This window comes from Lissotriton vulgaris, chromosome 3_1 (genome assembly GCF_964263255.1).
Source record: "Lissotriton vulgaris chromosome 3_1, aLisVul1.2, whole genome shotgun sequence".
Classification (NCBI taxonomy): Eukaryota; Metazoa; Chordata; class Amphibia; order Caudata; family Salamandridae; genus Lissotriton; species Lissotriton vulgaris.
In genome coordinates, this window is record NC_141689.1 from 830,459,984 (window position 1) to 830,482,460 (window position 22,477).

The following is a 22,477-nucleotide window of genomic DNA, read 5'->3' on the forward strand; positions in this document are numbered from 1 at the left end:
GATCTTCCCCGATTTGGATCGTACCCCATCATTGTCATTTTTGTCTGCAAGGTAATGGCAAGAATACGAGAGCTCAGTTAGGGAAGAGTGTTTGCACTGAGACGTATGTTTTTGCGTCCCAGACTTCCCCATCGTTTTAAGCAGCTAAGGGTACCTATTTTGTTTGCCATGATAGAGCATATACATGGTTGCCCCCTGATTTTTCGGGTACATGTTATGTTTCATTTCTGTTGCCCCCTACGCATACTGCAGCCGCAAATTACCATAGAACGAGAGTTGCTAGAGGTGTCTTCAGTAAGGAAGATACTGCAGGACAAGAATTGGGAGATTTTCTGAAGGGTTTCCTGCCGTTTTGGGGGCCTATGGTCACAGTAGGAACATACGGCAATTGACGAGAGTGGTTGAGTCCACCATAGTTGAGACTGCCGGTGCCTTTAGTAATTTGACTGCTGAGCTCCAATCTGCTCGTCTAATGACATTGCAGAATCGAGTTCCGTTAGACGTTATACTTGCATATAGAGGAGGGGTATGTAAATTGATTAAATCGAGCTGCTGCGTTTTCATTCCAGACAATGCTCAGACAGTATACCAGGCCATTTCCAAGCTGGCTTAGGATCTCCGAGTCTATACATGTGGACGAAGGAGATTGGTCGTTAATGGGATGGTTTTGGGATTTGTTATCCACTTGGGGATGGAAGATTCTGATGATCATTGGGATGGTTTTAGCTATTCTTTTCCTGTTCGGTCTTTGTGTACAGTGTGCTCCTGCTATATGTGGTCTTTGTGCTACTTCGTGTGCGAGGAGACCTGTATCGAGAGAGTTACTAAGTACTAGGATTATGCTTCAGCAACATCTTGATGATCTCATGAATATAGACCTGGATTCAGATTGACGTGAGTTTAGGTAATTGCCTATATAAGGGCAAAAGGAGGGTCTGAGGTTCCGTGAATTCTGAACCCGTTTCATAAAGGTCATGGTATCCTTATGAATTTGATAGTAACGAACCGTAAATGGCAAGTGCGGCAAGTACGAGTGTTTTCGTCATGTTCGATCGATGGATTCACTACGTATTTAGGGATTTCGTTCTGAACCCTCGGGTTCCATTTTGTCTACGGCAGCCATTTTGTGGTTGCCCTCACATAGGCCGATGACTACGGCCGAACGAGTCTTTGGTACACGTACACCTTTAGCTGACTTCTAGATGACCTGAGCGAACTGACCTCGTTGCCTGAAGCTAGAGTTGCTAAGCCAGTTCCTTGTACGGTAGCTGGTCGAGATAGAGATCAAAGATCAGGACATTGTTGAGTTTATTGTACACGCACACACCCCTTTATCTTGCTTCTCATCTGTTTCTGTTCCTTCTTTTATGGCCTATTTATGGTTTGGGTTGTGGTCTTTTATTATGGGATGGTCCGGCCTGTCCGAGCAAGAATGTTGGGTTTTCCCGTGTAATTGATGGTGGGCTGGACAACTGAAAAGTGGGTTTGTCGTCATGCGATACCTTTTGCAATGTTACCTATGATTGGACAATTCGTAAATAATGGGTGATTGTCAGGAATGTGATTTTTAGCATAAAAGACCCTGTCTCGCAATACGAAAATTGAGCAGTCTCTAGCGAACCTACTTGTGTCGTACTTCGTAGACTTCTGTTCCTGGTTGCAGCCAATAAATTTGATCCTTGACGTCACCGAGAAGTATCCTGTGTCTCTGTATTCTAAGACAGGTGAACCCGAAGACATTGGGCGTGCCCCTGGCGCCGCTGGGTTCTAAAACCCGGTTCTTCAGCTCTTAAGTCAAGAACGCCTTGCACTGGCATGTGTCCAATATCGCTCCCAGAAAGGTTAATTCCTGCCGGGGTTGGAGCTGAGATTTGTTTGCATTGAGGGTCAGTCCCACATTGGAGAACAGAGAGAGGGAACTCTTGACCGCTTCCTTTGTGGAGTTCTTCAATGGTCCTTTTAGGAGCCAGTCGTCGAGGTACGGGACAACTTGTATTCCCTGTGATCTCAGCATGGCAGCTACCGGGGCTAAACACTTGGTAAATATCCTCGGTGCTGATTTCAGGCCGAATGGGAGCACCTTGAATTGAAGTGGACGCCAGCCACTGCAAACCTCAGGTATTTGCGGTGTTTTGGATGGATAGGGATGTGGAAGTAGGCGTCTTCCAGGTCCAGAGAAGCCATAAAGTCCCCTCTGTTGAGACAATTCCGAATATCTGTTAGCGTTACCATGCGAAAACTCTGTTTCTTCAGATATTTGTTGAGCTTGCGCAGATCCAAAATTGGCCGCCACTCTCCTGAATTTTTCTCTACGAAGAAGAAGCGAGAATAAAATCCTTTCCCTTTCTGAGTTGAGGGAAGTCGTTCTATCGTATTCTTGCGTAGCATCTTTAAGGCCTCTTTGAACAATAAGTGAAGACGAGGGGGGCACTGTTGTTTTTTTGTCAAAAACTCCAGAGTGTGTCCATTCCTGACAAGATCCAGGACCCACTGATCCGAAGTTATGCTCCGCCACTGTTGGTAAAAGGCGGAAATCTTGGCGCCCACGGGCAGGGGAGGATGAATGACTGACGTCCGGCAAAGCTCATTAGCGCTTGTTGGAATCACGCCCTTGATTGTTTGAGCGCCGTTTCCCTCCCTGACGAGAGAAACTACCAAAGGCAGGCTGTCTGTAGGATGATTGATAGTACGGTTGCTTGTACTGAGACTGGTACTGTCGATTTTGCTGGTTGGAATAATTTCCCCTGGAGGAGTAACCACGGCCCCTTGCTCCTCTAAAGGATCCTCTCCTGTATTGTAGGGTGCCTAGTGATTTAGCAGTGTCCGTATCCGTTTTGATAGCCAGCAAAGCATCATCAATGTGTTTGCCAAAGAGCGAGTCCCCATCGTACGCCATGTCCAAAATCTTCGTTTGGACCTCAGGTCTGAAGGAGGTAGCCTTAAGCCAACCCTGACGCCTGAGCACTGCTGCTCCCGCCAATTGCCTAAAATTGGTGTTAGATATATCAAGGGCGCAATCAATGATCTCCGATGCCGCCCTTTCTCCCTCAAGCACGATTTTGCGCGCCTCATGTTGGCGATCCTCCGGGATCAGATCAAGGAATTCTGACAGATCCGACCACATTTGTCTGTCATAACGGGCCATAATTGCTAACAAATTAGCTGCCTTAATGGAGGCTGCTGCGTTTGCAGAGAATTTTTTCCCTATAGCATCCAGTCTCCTGCCTTCCTTGTTAGGTGGCGTGAAATCGGAGCTGAAGGGTTCTTGGACCTCTGTTGTGCAGCTTAAGATATGACGAGTCCGGTCGAGGGTGTCCTATTAAACAAGATGGAGTATCAAGTGGCGCGCGATACTTCTCAATTCTTGGAAGGACTGCCGGAATGGAAGCGGGTGTTTTCATGATGTTGAGGCCCTCTTTCCATATGCAGTCAATAATTGGGATAGCCCTGGTAATCTTCCGATATCCCTCCTTAAAGTCATGCAAAAAGCAGTCAGACTGCTCCACTGTAACAGGCAATTCAAACCTGGTAGCCGCACGTTGCATAATGTTATGAAATCCGCCAATATCCTCAGGCGGAGAATCTGACGGGCGCGGTGTAGGCGGTGAAGGCATGGGAATGACAATCATCCCACGGATCGGTAGGTGTAACATCTGGCAACTCGCCCTCTTCCCTGCCATCATCCTCTTCAGGAGAAGAGGTATCCGTGTCACCTTGGGGTGTAGGGTTTGCATCCTGCCTTGTCGACAACGGAGCTGGCCGCGTAGGAGGCCTTGGCATCTCAACTGGCACAGGCGGCACAAATAGTGCCACTGGAGTTGGAGGAAATCTCTGGCGATAGTCTGCCAACATGGCTTGTAAGTCTTGCATCAAAGTAGGTGGCAGATGACTGGAGTCCTCCGAATGTGGAGGTCTTGTATGGTGCGAATGATATGGCGTCGACAAGTCCACGTGGCCGTAATGCTCTTGCTCATCGTCCTCCTCCTCCTCCTCTTGATACTTAATGTTCAAATGTGAAGGGTGACGGGCAACCCCAAAAGGGCCTTCATCCTCTTCTTCGTCATCAGAATCCTCCTCCACATATGTCTCCAAAATGTGAGATGGTAAAAGTGGAGAAATGTGAGAGTAGTCATGTCTTTGATAAGTTTTCATTTGGAAACGGGTATACTGCACTCTCGTTGGAGGTGTGTTGAGCAACAGTTGAGCTGACGGTATTGCCTTTGTAGAAGACGATAACGACGAGCTTGTTATAGAATGTGTCGTCACTGGAATTGCCGTCGACGGGACTGCCGATGGTTTTACCATCGACGGAGCTGTTGTCGACGGTACTGTCGACAATGATGTTGTCGTCCACGAGGTTGTTGACGGAGTCTTCGTCAACAAATCCTTCGTCAAAGGAGTCTTCGTCGACGAATCCTTCGTCGACGAGGCCGTTGATGGTGTCTTCGTCGATGGGTCCTCCGTCGACGAGGCCGTTGATGGTGTCTTTGTCGACGAAACCTTTGTCGACGGGGCCGTCAATGGTGTCTTCGTCGATGACTCCTTCGTGGACGAGGCCGTCGATGGTGTCTTGGTCGACGGAACAGTCGACGGGCTTGTTGTTTTTGTTGACGGGGTCTTCGTCGATGTGGCTGATGGGTTCTTCGTCGACGGCATAGTCGACGATGATGTCAACAGCAATTGGCTTTTCATCGACCAAGGCTTTATAGACGATGACGAAATTTTAGCAGACACCAAAGGAGAAGTAATAGCTGAAGTGGTGACCGTTGCAGAAGAGGTTGAAGAGGTAGAAGTCAAAGTAGTAGTATGAGGAGACACCAGAGAAATAGTCTTAGTCTGGGCTGTACTCACAGTGGACGGTCTTGATGGAGACAAAGTACTCCTTGAGGGTTCTGAGGCTCTCTGAGAGGGTTTAGATTTTTCTTCCTCTCAGGAGAAGAGCTCTCTCTGGATCTGGCTCTCTTGCTGGAGGTAGAGGCCTTGTCCTCATCATCTGTGGAAGATGATTTTAACCATAAAAGAACCCTTGCCTCTCTATCCCTGATAGTTTTAGTAGAGATAGTACGGCGAATTCTACAATCCTTCACAACATGTGAGAGGTGTAGACAACAGATGCAGTCGGAGCGCTGGTCGTCCACATGGACCCTCTTCTTATTACAGGTTCCACAAGCCTTGAAAAGAGCCTTCTTTTCAAACATTTTGAAGAAAATAGAGACAAAACTGAGTAGGCACTCAGGGAGACTCCCTTACACACGAAGTGCGGTGAAAATCTGAGGAGAACTGCCTGGGCTGGGAAGGTTCTAGAGGGCGAGGACAGCTGATTGGCTGAGGCTACTATTTCAGGTCTTTTTACATAATGAGGTAGATAGGCTGCTAAGTTTTGGGCCTAATTAGGCCTTTTAGTCTTTTCCAGCCTACTACAAGAAATTTTTAGGCACTGCTATTGTATATATTTTTACCGTGGGACTCCCGCCTCGACGACGGGGAATGATTCAGGCATGTGAATCTCTGAAAGATACCCCAATACTGGATAAGTACCTAGTACAGGGTACCCTTGGTGCCTAGGGCATAGGCATTGAAAAGGGTCCACTGGGGCTGCAGTACCAATCGTGCCACCCAAGAGACCACTCACCAAGTCTATGCAAGCTGCCATTGCAGGCGGCGTGTCTTGGTTCAGGGAAAACTGAATAGTCAACATGACTCACAGCCCTGTGTGCCAAGCCCCCATACACTGCATGAGGCATAGGTAAGTCACCCCTACTGCAGGCCCTACATCCCTATGAGAGGGTGCAGTATATCCCATGTATGGACACATTTGCTCATGAGGATATGACCCTATAATATCAAGTGCATTCTTAGATATTTTAAGTGCACACGGAAGCCATAGAGAGTACATGGGCTGGATACTTTTCATCACGTGTTTCCAATCTCCATGATGGCTTCACTGTACCCTAAGATATTTGGTACCAAACATCTGGTCTTAATAAATCCTCACTGATGCCAGTGTTGGATTTATTAATAAATGCACACAGGAGACACTTTAGGCAGACCGCTGAAAACCAGGTGGTTCCTAATTAAGCCAGCACCACTCTTACCTAAGTGGGGGAGGCGATGAGTAGCCCACTTTTCATTTCCATCTTGGTTTGCGATGTGAAATAAGGGCTTCTTTGTACATGGTACTGTTGAGTGGAGGGCGCCATTTTTGCCTGTATTTCCCTCTAAGGCTCCTCCTGATGACTGGTTGAGAGACAATTAGCAAATTAGGGTCAGGGTAGGGCCTCTTCCCACAGGGAGTGGTCACTTAGAGGGTGTAGACAACCTAAAGGTAGGTGGCCCATTGGCCCGGTTTGCCTCTATTAATGGCCCTAAATGTACTATTTAGGAAGCATCCCTGGAACCTGAACTTAGATTCGATAGACACAAGGAAGAAAAGGACAAAGAAGAGCTGCTGACCACAGTACTTAAGCCCTGCTGCAAAAAATTGTCACCAAGCCTTGCCTGCTGCCGTAGGGATTCGACAATCGTGGTGTACTGTCTCGTCCCTTAACTGGGAGGCCTCCAAGAACTCCAGAACTTTTCCAGCCTTCTACAAATCGCTAAAGAACTCCCTTGGAGTGGAGGTACCGATCCACTGCAGTCCGCAGGCACCAAACTTCAGAATCCAGTAGTACCAACTTGCTCTTCCCAGGCAACTCCGAAGCAGCACCCGAACCGAAAGTGGTACACTAGCTCCGAAAGGCCAGATGTGTCTCCTCACTAGGTTTGAAGACACCAGGACCTAACGGAGCCCTGTCGTACCAGTACCCCCCGGGTACTGGACCGTCTGCAGCATTCACCGAGACGAAGAGTCCAATCTGGAACCAAGCATCCATCGAGGGACATTGAGACTCGAGACCCACTTTGTGAGTGGCCCAGCTGTTCCTAAATAGTGTCTCCAGGCTACCTGCTCCTGAGGACATGTTGACACGGTGCTGGGTACAGACGAACCAGCTGTGCTCCCGTAGTCCTGAGCCCCTACTACCTGCTCCCTCGAGTGGGACCCCTTGAACCTACCTTTAAGTCCTCTTGTGCAGTGCGTTTCCAGGTGGCCCCCTTCTTTGTGGCGCACCAGCTGTCATCAACCTTAGCACCCTGCTCCCAGAAGAATCCGGGAAGCTCCCAAGAATCCGCGGGAGGAACATTGGGCCTTGGCTTGCTACCTGCTTAAATCCTGAAGGTGAACCTTGAAATCCAACTGCATGATTTTATATGCACTTTCTTGTTTCTTCCCATTGACTTCAATTGTGTGCAATAGCGCACAAAGGTAATTAATTTTGCGAACTTTGAAAATTCATAACCCAACAAGTACTTACTGTAGAACGAAGAACTTGGTCTGTTAAATTACATACAAATTAGTGTTATTTTTATAAATTGGTCTTGGAATTATTCTTGATTATGTCACATTTATTGCCGATGTGAGTAAAACAAATGCTTAGCACTAGCCTCTTAGGAGTCTAATGCTTGCCCACACTACCACAAATAGAGCGTTAGTATGATCTACTTTTGCCCCTGTTGGACCTGGCCTGGTGGCGTGGTTCCCCCCCCGTTCCTCGGCTCCCCGTTAGCCCAGCTCCGTACTTAGAAACCCCTGGCTGCCCTGCCCATTTCCGACCAAACGCCCGAGGCCCGCATCGGGCTGTCCCCGGCCACCTTCCCAGCCCGCGCGCCCCAATCCAGCAAGGCCCCACAGGCTCACCGGCAGCCATTTTCCCTTCCCGAGATCCCTGACTCCATGGGCTTAGCATGACCCCAGCCCCAGCGAAGCTTAGGCTCCAGACGCGCCAGCCCCCATTGGGAGGGTGAGGGCTACCCTAGTGAGAGAAGACAAGGAGTTTCAATGGCACCTCCGGCCTCCCCTGAGAGACTGGTTTCTGTCACACCTCTGGTCTGCCCCTGGGGGCCAGTTTCGATTGCACCTCTGGCCTCCCCGAGTGCTGGCTCCAGACCTGCTGGGAGTCTGGGAATTCCCGGACGCATCCTCAAAGGCATCAAAGGACCAACCGCCGGACCTCACCAACAGGCCACCCCAAAAGCCTCGGACCTCCGCCTGCGAGGGTCCGGACATCAAAGAGCCCCTGGACTATATCAATGCCCGCCCCTGAATTAGCGGGCAGTTGTATCCTGGACAAGAAAGCCCTGCTGATCTGATCGCGGCTGAACTGAACTTCGTAACTCTTCGAGCCCTGCTGATGCTGTCGCGGCTCATTCTCGGAACTGGAACATCGGAGCCCTGCTGACCTCGTCGCGGCTCAAGCTTGAACCCTGAAGATCTGCAACGAACATTCTGAGCCCTGCTGACGTGGTCGCGGCTCCTCAAGAACTATCCTCCGGATCGAGCCCTGCTGACTCCGTCGCGGCTCGAGGAGTACTCTAGTTCGGCTGAACAATCAACGCTACCAACACGAGTTGAGTCATCCTCAAGTGAGTAGGACCCCCAGTGCGGCTACCATCTTCCGTAACCCCCCGGCTCGAGGATTGAGAGCTGTGCGCAGGGTACGATACGTACTGGCCTATGAGACTGTCCCGCTACCCCTTCCCTGAAGCCTTGATACTTTGGCGATCCCTCGATCGTGTGTACATAAGAGTGCTAATTCTTTTACCTGATTATAAAGAAATGGATATCGAAAACCCACGGTGTGGTGTCTGTTCATAAGTGTGGTGTGGTCCTCGTGTGTACGATTCAATACTTGAGGTCTTCCCCGGTGGGGATCTCTCGTTAAGGCTCGGCATTATTGGTGGGAGAGGTGGGTCACGGAGGAGTCGGGTAGACATAACCTGGCCTCTGGGACATCCCTTCTAAAAGCCCCCGTGTACCAGTCCAATTCTCACTGGACTCCCTGCACAGTGTATCTCATTTTGGTACACTATATAGCGAGCCAGCACGTTTTCTGCTCTGGCGCTCCTCCTGTTCCAGGTCAGGCTTTTCACCCTTGGTGGCAGAGTGATCATATCAGGTGAGCACAAACCCAGTCTTCATAGTGCAGTAAACTTAATTTCCCCATTGCTTTGGTCTTTGCTCGGATGTGCAAACATTTAGAATAGCCACCACTGTACTTATTGTTAGTTCGCTAGACCGTAAGACTCCTACATTCATGCTTTAAAGTGGTAGTGGCCTCGCATGTTCGTCATACATAGAGGACTGATTTGTATGTGACATGTATGTATTATAAGGAAAGCCATGCCAGACTCGTCAACACATACACAATGATTATTTTACCTGGACCTACAAGTGCAATAGACATATATGTCAAGGGAGGAGCCATCCTGGTGTCGGAAAAGGCCCCAAATAAGATTCTTCTGAGGAGAAGAGTCTAAAATGGCGGAAGATACCTAATGATCTAGAGTGAGGTTAAAATACAGCTACAGAACAAAATGTAGGTAAAATTAAGGTAAAGGAACAGCTTGAATCCTTGCTCAGCAATAATAACTTACCCTGACAAATTATGTACTCAATGTTCAAAGCAACAGAGTGAAAATGTCTCTGTAAAGAGGCTGCCTTCTTTCTGACTCCATTTGCTGTACCTTTTCTGTTAATGGGTAATTAAAAAGATTGTCTCAGCCATGTTGCGTATCAATAGGTATTTCTAATATCGACATTTTATTTTTAACATGCATTGGCAAAGCCAATAGGACTTGCCTATACGAAATCTATTGACTTTGCTAATGTTTTTTTTAACCATTTTGGAGAGTAGCATGGATACTGGGCAATATTGCTGAGAGCTAAAAAACAACAAGCAGTTACAATGCAATGGTTTCGCCTTTGGAAAAGTTACAGCTATTGGCATTGTAAAAGACAAAATTTGTATTTATGTGTTGGTTTTGAAAACAGATAAATAAATGGCATTGTCATTTACATTGCCATTAGCTTAATCTCTCGCAAATGTGAGACCTATTGTAGCAATTACTACCACACACACACACCCAGAGCCACACACACACACCCAGAGCCAGCCACACACACCCAGAGCCACACACACACCCAGGGCCACACACACACACCCAGGGCCACACACACACACCCAGAGCCACACACACACCCAGAGCCACACACACACACACCCAGAGCCACACACACACCCAGAGCCACACACACATCCACCCAGAGCCACACACACAAACACACCCCCAGAGCCACACACACACACACCCAGAGCCACACCCACCCACCCACCCAGAGCCACACACACCCACCCAGAGCCACCCACACCCACCACATACACCCACCCAGAGCCACACACACACTCAGGGGGCAGGGAAGCAAGCACAGCGAGGGGGCAGAAAAGCAAGCACAGCGAGGGGGCAGGGAAGCAAGCACAGCGAGGGGGCAGGGAAGCAAGCACAGCGAGGGGGCAGGGAAGCAAGCACAGCGAGGGGGCAGGGAAGCAAGCACAGCGAGGGGGCAGGGAAGCAAGCACAACGATGGGGCAGGGAAGCAAGCACAGCGAGGGGAAGGGGAACCAGGGGAAGGGGAACCAGGGGGCGGGGGAGCAAGCACAGCCAGGGGGCGGGGAAGCAAGCACAGCCAGGGGGCAGGGAAGCAAGCACAGCCAGGGGGCAGGGAAGAAAGCACAGCCAGGGGGCAGGGAAGAAAGCACAGCCAGGGGGCAGGGAATCAAGCACAGCCATGTTTCCAGTGCTTGGCTATTTTGAACAAACCACACGTGAGGGTGTTACCATCATAAATTGATTACTGCAAATATTCCTCTCATAAGTGTATAGCTGCTAGCTCCAGTAATGTGGATGCATATAAATGTTGATATCTTTTAAAAGGAAAAATGTATACAATTAATTTTTAACTGTTTTGAATTATTCCTTGATCAATTCGTACTGTGATAACTACTTTTACTTTTATGCATTTACTAAATGCGAATAAAGTTATTTGACTGATTGATTGACTCAGTTCGTCATCCCACCTTTGTACCAGCGTCAGAGAAACACTCGACATTACCTTTAATATGTAGCTCACACCTGTGACACACCTGGCACATTTCCTCCTTGCCTAGTTAAAATGCCCCCTAAACGCCCATAATGCGTCACATGATGTCATGACGTGAAACTCAGGGCAACATGTTGCACACCCAAGTCTGTTCCATGCCAAACACAGTGATGTCAGCACCATAACATTTGGTGACATTTTGTTCTAATGCCATGCTAGGTACCATGTACGCATTTTAATGCACACTGTTCCATGGAGCTGCCAACCACAATGACACGCTCAGCCCATTCCAACTCCTTTGTGCGGGGAGGGTGGGAGCAGGAAACCATGAGTCTGGACCTTCAGTGAAAGGAATAGGGGTAGGGCAGGTGAACACGGCGTGAAAAGGTATGTAAATCTCAGCCAAGAGGTTACCCCTAGCGAGTAAATCCGAGGTGGCTGGGCGGCGAATGATTCGATCCAGTTCACATCAAAGGAGGCAGCTGATGCGAAGTGGGACTGCAAAGAGTAATCGTTTTAAGAGACACCCCCACGCCATTCCGTTGCATTTAATTCCCGGATTTCTTTCTGGGACTTCTGAAGTTGTACAGAAACGTACGACCGTGTGTGTTTTCAATGCATCTGACGATGATGTGGAAATTAGTAATTTGAAGTTAAGAGCACAGAGCTGGAAGTTAAGTGCAGATTGCAAAGTGGCATACTTTTTTCATAGCTGTGCCGGTATTTATAGAAATGCGAACCCCCGAGTAAGCACCGTCATTTTCTTTCTAGCATTGTTTTCTTCTGTTCGCATTCCTATAATTGTTATAGATAGAAGCACATGCGCGCCTTTCAGAACAGATTTAAAAAGATAATGCGCGCCGCATATTTCATGGCAGTAATAAGCAGATTGGTTCTGTGATTTGTTTCCCTTCAGTGTCTGCAGGCAGCGCGCGGGGCTGGGCAGAGCTCGTGTAAATCACACACGAGGGGGAAACCGGCACTAGATAAGGAGATGAGATAAAGCTGCGGGAAGCAGCAGCTCTGAAAGTGATAGAATCCCGGAAAGTGCTGATAGCCTCCGGCCCCATGCCGAGCAGCTGCTCGAGGCATTCCCTCCATGGCCCCAGATGGGTACAGTATGGACGGAGTCCGAAAGGCCACAGACCGCACAGGGCCAGAGCCTCGACACTGGTTTAGCATCTGCCCGACTAGCGGCAGTCTGCACCGCCATTGGATTTGATGGCCATCTTTGTGTATCTTTATGGATCTTGGGATCCAGGCTGTGCACACCATCGCCATGGCCAACACCCTGCACCCGCTTCACCGACGAGAACCAGCTCTACGAGGAGATTGGCAAGTAAGAGCAGTGCTAGCTGTTTCGCTGAACCTCAGTTGATAGCCCTGCGGAGGGAGACGCCTCACAATGGAGCGTCGCAGGCTGTGCTTCCTACCCCAGAAGTAACAATAGCAGTGCAAAGATGGTGGGGTGTATCTGCCTCTAGCAGCGCAGGGTCACCGTGTGTTTGGGTTCGGTGGCGCGCTGTCTCAGCATAGGAAGGAGTCGTCTCCCGTCACTGGTGCAGTGACCGCTCGGTGCCCCCGGCCGGCAGACATGCTCCGGTTTAGAAAACCGGCCCTCCTGGTACAGTAGGCGCTTGGTCTGTGCGGGCACAGGCAGCTGCTCACGCGGCGGTGCAGTAGGGTTTCTTGCTGGCCGCTAGCATAGCACGGGCTCTGTCCTGACTGCTGGTACAGCGCTAGCCTGACTTTGAAGACAATGCGGACTATGTGTACGACGTCATGTGGTCAACGATGCATCCCGGGCTCTTCGCATGCGTGGATGGGGATCCGGACAGGGGCTGATATCACTCTCCACCGGGCGCCATCTTAAAAGAAATGACCAAAACAAACGTATTCAAAATAAATAAAAAAAACACCCGCCCACAGCCGCATGACGTGGGCAAAAGCCTAAAATTCTCGGGAACGCCCACAAATCTGCTCCGGCATTGACGGACAGATCTCTGTTCCAATGGCTAGCCTCCATTTATGAATCTAGCCAATGGAACAGAGGGGCGGGACAACACACACATACTCTAGACATAAGATTTCGCCTGCGCGAAAAGCTGCGCAGTGCGCAGCTTTCGACAGGCGAAACCTAAAAACAAGAACAAAAAAAGCGATATGATGCAGTCCAGGCTGGTCGCTTCATAGTGCCTTTTTAAAAAAAGAAATTCAGCCATGCTGCATATCAGCCACACTGCTATACAACATGGCAAGAAAGAAAAGAAAAGCATTGACAAATCCAGTAGATCTCGCATAGGTGAGACCTACTAGTTTTGCCAATGCTTATGGGGAAAAAATGGCTATGAACGAGCCAGCACTGGTCGTAGCACAGCGCTTTTTTTCCAGGTGGGGTGGTGGCAATGGGGGAGGGGCAGACACCAATGATTGGACGGTGCAAGCGACGAAAGGGGAGGGCTCAGGTTCCAACTAAACCTTCTCACGTGATAGTGCTGCTGGTTTAAGATCACACACACAGAGTCAGTGGTGAACCAGAACTTGAGTTATATCCTACTATGAATTTTAACTGCAGAGTATGCAGGGCTCTGGAGCAGAGATAATGGCATGACCATGACACTAACACTCCAGTAAAAGAATCGACTGACAGTAAATAAATATTTAATTTTTTTACTTTATGGAGAGAGTGCACAAATATAAAGGAGAGGGAGAAGTAGGGGGCACTGCCTTCCAAAACTGTTTCATCAATCATCCAACCTCGACCTATCTTCTGTCTGCTCTTTCACCACATTTTACTACTTGATGTGCCACTTTTTACAGGTTTTCCCCATGTATACATGTACCACCAAACTCTTGGCGCAGTGTTTAACATTTGCTTCTTTGAAGCTCTTTCCAGGTGCTTCTGTCATGCTGTCACTTCACATCACATCATGCCTTTATATGGCGCCTAGATTGGCAGTCTTCTACATGGTACCAGATAAACTGAAATTTTGAGGGGTGGGAGTTAATACTACGCTTAAATCTCGATCTTCGAGTATGGAATAGCGTGTAGGCCACGTAACCCTGGCCCATTCACTCAATATCACAATAGGGTTGACATTTCCCACCTCGCTGGCTTTGCACATTAGTAGAATCACTTGGGAGCTCTAGGCCTTTTCTTGTCTGTCGGGGAAGGTCAGTAGCACCTTTAATTCCCTGTGAGACGTAAGAAAGTGTGGTGTCCAAAGGCACGGTGTGACAGCAGCTGTTGATTGATTTCAGTGCTGCATCAGTTAAAAATTCATGTACACAATATGGAGCAATTCCTGTTCCCCAGTATTTGGGTGAACCTGTAAAAAGAAAGACCAGAGCAACAATGCAAGAGGGGGGAGGCGACTGCAAGCAGTGACAAGAGAAGGTGGATGGGGTGCAAGCAGCAACGACTCAGGAGGTCAGTGGAGGTGGGTGGAAGAAGCAACGAAACTGGAAGGGGTTGGGGCATATGGAAGCAGCAATGAAGAGGGAGGTTTTGGAAGGGGATTCAAGCAGCATCGATACTGGAGGGGGGCAGTGGACGGGTGGCAACAACAAGGTGAGAGGGAGGAGGAGTAGGGGAGATGGCCTGCAAACATGTGCACTCTTATGGATTGCTGCAAAGGCAATACAAAAAATTACCTCCAGAAGTGCACAATCACTGGAAGGACAGTGGCCGTGGACGGGAAGGTGTACTTGATCAATGGGCTGACTAATGAGAAGCAAGGAAAAGAGAGTGAAGATGAAGCCAACGAATGGCAAGATCTGGACAGGCTCCAAATCCCCTGTAAAGTCGTTTTTAGTTAACCAAAGACCTTGAAAGAGTATACGCGGTCTCAGGGCAGATCTACAAATGACATAACAAGCTGGCCTTAGATAGGCATCTGTATTTAAAAATGAATGAATACTCCATGAAAAGTGTTTCTTAATTCTGAACATTAACATAGTCTATGTTTTGGGGTATTTATGAATATTTCGTAGCAGAGAAGCACTTTACTATGGAAGTCTGTGTTGGCTGAGTGAGATTCTACTGCGGTTAAACAAAGCACTTTTCAGTCATAACTGGTACAGCAATGAGGGCACTCATGACGAATGAGAACAGTGAAAGCTAGTCTTTTTATAAAGCACTGCATTGCAAGGAACTAGGCTTACGGGCACTGTATACTTTGTAGTGAAATATTAATGACAGCCTTGCACACAAAAAAGGAAAGATTTAAATTGTTAAGCCACTGTCTGGTAAGTAAAATGAAAGAGACATAAAATGTCAATGTGATTTCTTTATAATTGTGGAAGGCAGACCACAATTGCAATGCCAATATGTATTGATTTCCTACAATGCACACAATTAACAGTTGCAGAGACATATTACTAAGTATTTTATGGGAGAAGTTTCTTTATTTTCTAACTACAAATAAAATACAAATACCAACAGAAAACATGCACACTTCGGGTGCCGTAACTATCCAAAAAGAACCTTTTGCGTCTACATTTCAAATAAAAGCTACAGGGAGTTGAATGTATGCAAGACAGAACATACTAAACATGCCTTGCATTTGTGCGGTACATTTTAACAGCACAAACTGCGTATATTCACTTACTCTCTAAATCTCCTACTGTGAATTTTAGGAAGACTGGGGTTCACCGATGAGGTAGGAGTATCCAGTGCAGCTGCATCATGTATCACTTCCGAGCTGCTCTGAATTACATTATCTGCATAGTTATTGCCTTCCTCCTCGAGAATTGGCTCTAAACACAAGGGAAAAAAACAGCACAAAAAGCAACATGAGAGCACAACATTTACAACCTCTGGCCCTACTGATCTATGTTTTTTTTATTATACCGAAATGCCACAAAAACTCCAGTTCATATGTTAAACAAGTGTGCATCCATAAGGTTGTAATAGCTAAGCACTGGTGTTAAATATCTCTAGCAACTTCAGTGAGATGGGTCAGTGGTCTGCACTTGACTTACTACTTTCTCTCTTATCCTTCTATGGATAAATCTTCTGCTATAATTGCTACCTTGGGTTTCCACAATCTATTCAAGAAGGGTATCAACATTGGCAGCAAGAATGGGGTTAGGGACGGGTGGCCTCTGGGTCCAAATGAGAAGGAAGACAACTCCTTTGGGCCAGCATTTTTGGGTCTGCCTTGAAGGGGCCTAAGCGTCAGGCACGCAACACCCATTGGACTCACCGGGCTTCAGCACCACACCCAGCCACCACCCCCACCTCTGCCCCCCTCCCCTCCCGGGATGAGACAGATCCGCACCCGAACGTTTTACAGGTCTTTTAAAGACCATTTGAAAGTTAATTAGGCCTAGCAGTTTCACCCTTTCTAAGAGCCCCTGCAACTCCACTCTGCTTACTGACCTACTGATTAAAGGTTCAGCATTTCCCCCCCCCCCTCCCCCCCGCCGAAATTTGGCTCTAGTTGCGCCTCTGCTAAGCGTCAAACCGCAAAGGACAGTCTCTAGTAAATGCAGCATACCGTACAGATGATAAATTACTGTCCTACTGACGAGGATCGTAGTATAAACATTCATTAAAAAAAGAAATAACTGAAAGCCACTTCAAGAACATGAAAAATAGGAAATCCATTTAGTGGAAAAATAACTTCACATCATAAGGGGGGGGAATTGTGCAAGAAACTGTGTTCATTTTTCTATAAATGGCATCACCAAACGGTTTGCTATGCTAAAATTGCCCTCTTCCAAGATTTCTGGAACAGGCAGAATAGTTTAAAAAATTATGTTTTTTCACTGCGTTTTCTAAAATAATTTTTCAAGTAGTAGTAAATAATTCCTATTTTTGTATTTTCCATATACTTGCTGTTTTGGCGGGCGGGGGTGCGAACAAAGACACGCATTGGCAAAGCCAATAGGTGTTGCCTATAAAAAAGCTATTGGCTTTCGCACAGTTTTTTTTCCATGTTATACACCAGTGTGGCTGCTGTTCAGCATGGTTAAAAGTTAGTGGTGTGGAATGTCTTAGAGTGGAGTAGGGGGTAGTAGTTTGTCGTAGACTCAATTTGTTGGAGTAGAGTGGAGTGGGGGAGTAAAGTATTGTAGAGTTGAGTTCTGTGGACTAGAGTTCAGTGGTAGAGAGGTCCCTAGAGTGTAGTGTCGTGGAGAGGACTGGACGTGGAGAGGAGTGGAAGTGGAGAGGAGTGGACGTAGAGTGGAGAGGCGCATAGTGCAGTGAGGTGGAGTAGGGTGGAGTCAGTGGCGTAACACAGGCCCTACCGACCACGCAATGCGTGGGGGCCCGAGCAGCGGGGGACCCCTCAGCACAGTACTCTCGTACGAGAGCTCCTGATAAAATCCTGAGGGGGCCCTTCCAGCACCTTGCAGGGGGCCCTCCTCAAATTTCGTTACTCCACTGGGTGGAGTGGATTGAAGAGGATTGAGGTAGTGGTGGGGTGGATTGGACTGGAGTATATTGGGGTGGACTGGATTGGGTAGAGTGGGTTGGACTGAGTGGGGTGGATTGAAGTGGTTGGATTGAATTGGGGTGGATTGAAATGGGGTGAGGTGGATTGGAGTGGGGTGGATTAGAGTTGATTAGACTGATTTGGGGTGGATTGGATTACAGTAAGGTGGTTTGGAGTGGGGTGAATTAGAGTGGGGTGGATTGGACTGGATTGGAGTAGGGAGTGGATTTGATTGGAGTGGGGGGTGGATTTGCTTGGAGTAGGGTGGATTGGACTGGAATAGGGTGGATTGGAATGGGGTGGATTGGAGTGTGATGGGCTGGATGGGTTGGATTGAGTGGGGTGGACTGAACTGGGGTGCAGTGGATTGGATTGGGGCAGAGTGGGGTGGATTGGAGTAACGCTGAGTGCATTGGACTGCAGTGGAGTGGGGTGGACTAAATGGAGTGGAGTGGGCTGTGGCAGAGTGGACTGGAGTGGGTGGGGTGGATTGGAGTGGGTGCTGGAGTGGGGTGGCGTGGACTGGAGTGGGTGAATTGGGGTTGGGGTGGATTAGAGTGGAATAGATCGGATTGCAGCTTGATGGATGGAGCGAGGTGGATTCGAGTAGGGTGGATTGGATTGAGGTGGAATTGGCTGGAGTGGGGTAGATTGGATTTGGCTGGATTGGTGTGGGGTGAGTTGGATGAGGGTGAGGAGGATTGACTGGGGTGAGGTAGATTAGATTGAGGTGGATTGGAGTGGAGTGGGGTGAAATGTTTGGATTGGACTGTGGCAGATTGTTTAGGATTGGAGTGGGGCTGACCGGTTAGAGGAGGCATACCCTGATGCAGAGGTCCGACCCGGAACCAGGGTTCAATCCCGACGCGGCAGGGTCTTGAGCTCAAAATGTCCATGGACTCGATAATTCTCGCCTTGGTGCCTACTCGAATCATGGGCTCACACTCTGCAACTCTGGGCAATAGCTTGCTTAATCTCCACTACGGCCCCACCGCGATGGGATGCCTGGCTTTCACCTTGGGGATGCCTATTAGGGGTTATCTCACAGGGAAAAGCCAGGACGGGTCCCCAAATGCAAGCGCCTTGAGACCTTACGGTGAAAGTCGCTATATAAGAACGTATGATTTACGATTTATTTACGATTAGAGTGGTGCACAATGGTTTAAATTAAAATAGGGCAGATTGGAGTGGGGCCGATTGTTTTGGCTGAAGTGGGACAGACTGTTTTGAATTGGAGTGGGGCAGATTGTTTGGATTGGAGTGGGGCAGACTGTTTGGACTGGGGCAGATTGTTTTGGATTGGAGTGGGTGGATTGTTCTAGACTGGAGTGGGGTGGATCGTATTAGATTGGAGGGTGGCAGATTGTTTCGGATTGGAGGGGGTGGAGTGAATTGGAGGGGGTGGAGTGGATTGGAGGGGTGGAGTGGATTGTGGTGAGATGAATTAAATGGGAGTGGGGTAGATTGGAATGGCTTGATTGGGATGGAGTGAGGTGGGGTTAAGTGGGGTGGGGTGAATTGTGATGGAGTAGGTGGATTAGGGTGAGGTGATCTGAATTAGGGCCAGATGTAGGTAAATCCCATTTACCGATTTTGAAATACCGAATTTTACCGATTCGGTATTTCAAAATCGGTAAATGGGATGTAGGTACCAACATCTGGATTTTTTACCGATACCTTGAAATTCGGTATTTACCGATTCGGTAAATACAGAATCGGTATTTGCTATTGAATCCTATGGGCCTTGAAGCCCATAGGATTCAATTCAAATACCGATTCGGCATTTACCGAATCGGTAAATACCGAATTTGTCAACGGTTCAGGGGGTGTCACTTTGACACCCTCTAGCACCCCCAAAACGGGCATGTGTGCAATGTGGCACACAGACATGCCCTAAGGGCACGTCTGTCTGTCACATGGCACATGTGTACATGCACAGATGTGCATGTACACAGGAATCGGTATTTTACCATGGATTTGTATTTCATGGTAAAATACCGATTCTGAAAGCCATGTGCCAATGGAAAATTGGCTACCCACATTGCATTTTCGGTAATTTTACCGAATCGGTAAATATTACCGAATCGGTAAATTTACCGATTCGGTAATAACAACGATTCAGTAAAATTACCGAATATGTGCCCCTACATCTCCCTAGCCCTTTACCGATCGGAAACGGCCGAAAATCGGTATTTTCGACCGATTCCGATCGGTAAAGGGCTACCTACATCTGGCCCTTAGTGTCAGGCAAATTGGAGTGGGGTAGATTGTTTTGGAATGGAGTGGGAAAGAAAGAGAGTGGAAGGCATTGGAGTGGGGCCAACTGTTTTGGATTGGAGTGAGCCAGATTGGAGTTGGAGGACTGGAGTGGACAGATTGCTTTTAGAATGGTGTGGGACAGACTGGAATGGGGTGGATTAGAGCGGGGCAGACAGTTTTGGACTGGAGTGGGGCGGACTGGAGTAGAGCAGACAGAAGTGGGGCAGACTGGAGTGGGACGGACTGGAGTGGGACAGATTGGAGTGGGACAGATTGGAGTTGGACAGATTGGAGTGGATTGGGGTGGAGTGGATTGGGGTGAGGTGGATTGGAGTGGGGTGAAGTGGATTGGAGTGGGGTCGGGTGGACTGGAATGGGGCGAACTGTTTTGGATTGGAGTTAAAGACAGCGGTCCCTAGGCTACGTCAAGTAGAGAAACAACTTATAAACATATGCTAAATAGACAATATGTTCTTTGTCTAGCCGGACAGCATTTATTTCAGAAAATACGTTATATAAACGAAAATTAACAAATACAAGTGGAACGCAACTAGCGACCCACATAAACAAAACAAAACAGGGTATGGGGAGGGGGTTCAGGCAAAAGGAAGGAGTCTGTATGCAGGTGTGTTTTGGACAGACTTGATTCTCATATAGGTACCACTGTGCAATATATACATATCATTCTGTGACATATGGTACACTTGGTGTCGATGTTTCGATCCCTGGGCTTAGATACATGGGATCATCTTCAGGACAGTAAAGATAAAACGTGCCTGTTTAAGAACAATTTGTCATCCTTATTATTGGAAGCAATCATACAGTTTAACAATAACATACAAATGAAAATGGAGGGGAAGAAAAAGGGGAGAAAAATTGAAACAATGGGCAAGTTAGGAAGTGTCAAGGGCAGACCACTCAATTAAAAAATTACCATATTCATGTGCAGAAACATGGGTGGGAGTGAGTTTTGAACAGTTATCCTTTTCATGTGACTATCAATAAGATGAGACGCCGCGAAGAGGAAGTTCAGCCCATGCGGGAGACAAGAAGACAATACTAATTGAGGCGAGGGCAAGACCCATGAGGCAAGCTGAAGTGAATTGACGGCGCAGTGAAAAGAATGTTCAGAGTTTCCAGGGAGTGTTTGGAGGGCAGGGCTAATCCTTAGAAGAGCCATCTCTCCCAAATTCTCTTTCCAACACAGCCACTCTAGCACAGGGGTTTTCCTAGGTCTAAATGCTTCTCCTACACTTCCCACTCTTCAAGGAACCTGTTGCCCCCTAAACTAACATCCTGTATCAAACCTAGGTTTTACTGATATTCAGTTCCACATGAACTCCCACCCAATGATAAAGAATCCATGGTCCAAGTCATTGATGACATTTAGAGCGGGTTGATTCATCACTGTCTTACACTGAGCCCTGTCAAAATGGAGTTTATTTGATATCCAGTAATTGCTCCCATTGCACTTGGCTCACTACACTTCGAATGTTCTTCATCCATTTCAGTGCGGAATGCACTAAATGTTTAGCTTTATTCTACAAGAACATGAAGCTACATGCACACATTACCTTAATGGCCATAGTGAGACAATGTCAATGTAACCTCTAATGCGAATTAAAAACATTTCATCCTGGATATGGCTCTCAAACAAGTTGCTCAATCCCTCAGGATATTAAGGTTCAACTAGGGTAACACTGCACTGTTGAGAATTCTGAAGATAGACTTTGTGGCTCTAAAAGACGCAGTAAATGAAATCGCAAGGGTAAACACTAGCTCAAGAAAAATGTATCACATTTCGAAAAATGTTTCTTACTAGCGAGATTTATTGAGCTAGAGAGAATATCACTAGCAAGGTTAAGCCCCGCCCCTCTTCTCCATTGGCTGACCTCCTAAACGGTGGCCAGCCATTGGAGAAGAGGTCCTAGTGACGTTCTTCTTTCTCTTTAAGCCCCGTCCTTTTCAGGTTGGGTTCCTTGACTTACTGCTGAAGTAAAAGGTTTCTTATCTTCTTTAAGAGTCCAGATGGCACCATAAAGAAGATATGGAACCTTTTACCCCAGCAGGAAGTCGGGAGCCCAGTCTGAAAAGGACGGGGCTAAAAGACAAAAGGCAGCGCTTGTTTTTTCCCGTAACGCCGTGCTGTCTCATGCACATCCATCCATGTACGTGGTGTGCACCTTCTGGGCCTTCCCTCGTGCTGCCCTTTATAATTCCTCTCACTCGTCCCGTGTGTTTCTTCAAGCATCCCTCTTATGTGCGGCACCTCTTGTGCACATCCTTCATATTCTAACGTTTGCATGTTGTGCACTCCTCCGCATCTAGCAGAGCGCGCGCGTACATTTCCTCGCGCACCAATCTGAATCGAATCTCTCACTCTCCCCTGTGGCTGGTCTTGTGCGCTCTGTGTACACTGTAACGCGAGCTCCTACTGTGTGCGGTTCATGACGCCTTCGGCGTCCCTTATGTCACGCAGACGTGTGCATTCCTCAGGTTCATTCGCCCCACTCTGCCGCTTTGTGTACTTTCCCTTTTAAACCCGCTTCCTCTCTATATTTGCACACACTCCCTGGTCCCTGCTCACTCCATGCAGAGCTGCCTCTCCCCTTCTCTATCCCCGAAAGAGCTGCCCCCTACCCCATTCACTCTAACAACAAAGTGTCGCCCTTCCTGTTTGTGGGTGTTCCACTGCTCACTCCTCTATATTTTCACGCACACTCCCTCTCAGTCCATGCAGAGCTACCTCTCCCCCTCTCTATCCCCAAAAGAGCTGCCTCCCACACTTTATCTCTAACAG

General features: G+C 48.0%; 1 protein-coding gene across 1 annotated transcript in view; it reads right to left on the reverse strand.

Annotated features, from left to right (window-relative positions):
* Positions 1 to 22,477, reverse strand: part of SECISBP2 (SECIS binding protein 2) — a 405,025-nt gene that overhangs the window by 132,894 nt on the left and 249,654 nt on the right. Inside the window, exon 9 of the mRNA XM_086961140.1 lies at positions 15,586 to 15,733. Coding sequence (XP_086817266.1) covers positions 15,586 to 15,733 — 148 coding nt within the window. The remainder of the gene's footprint in view (positions 1 to 15,585; positions 15,734 to 22,477) is intronic.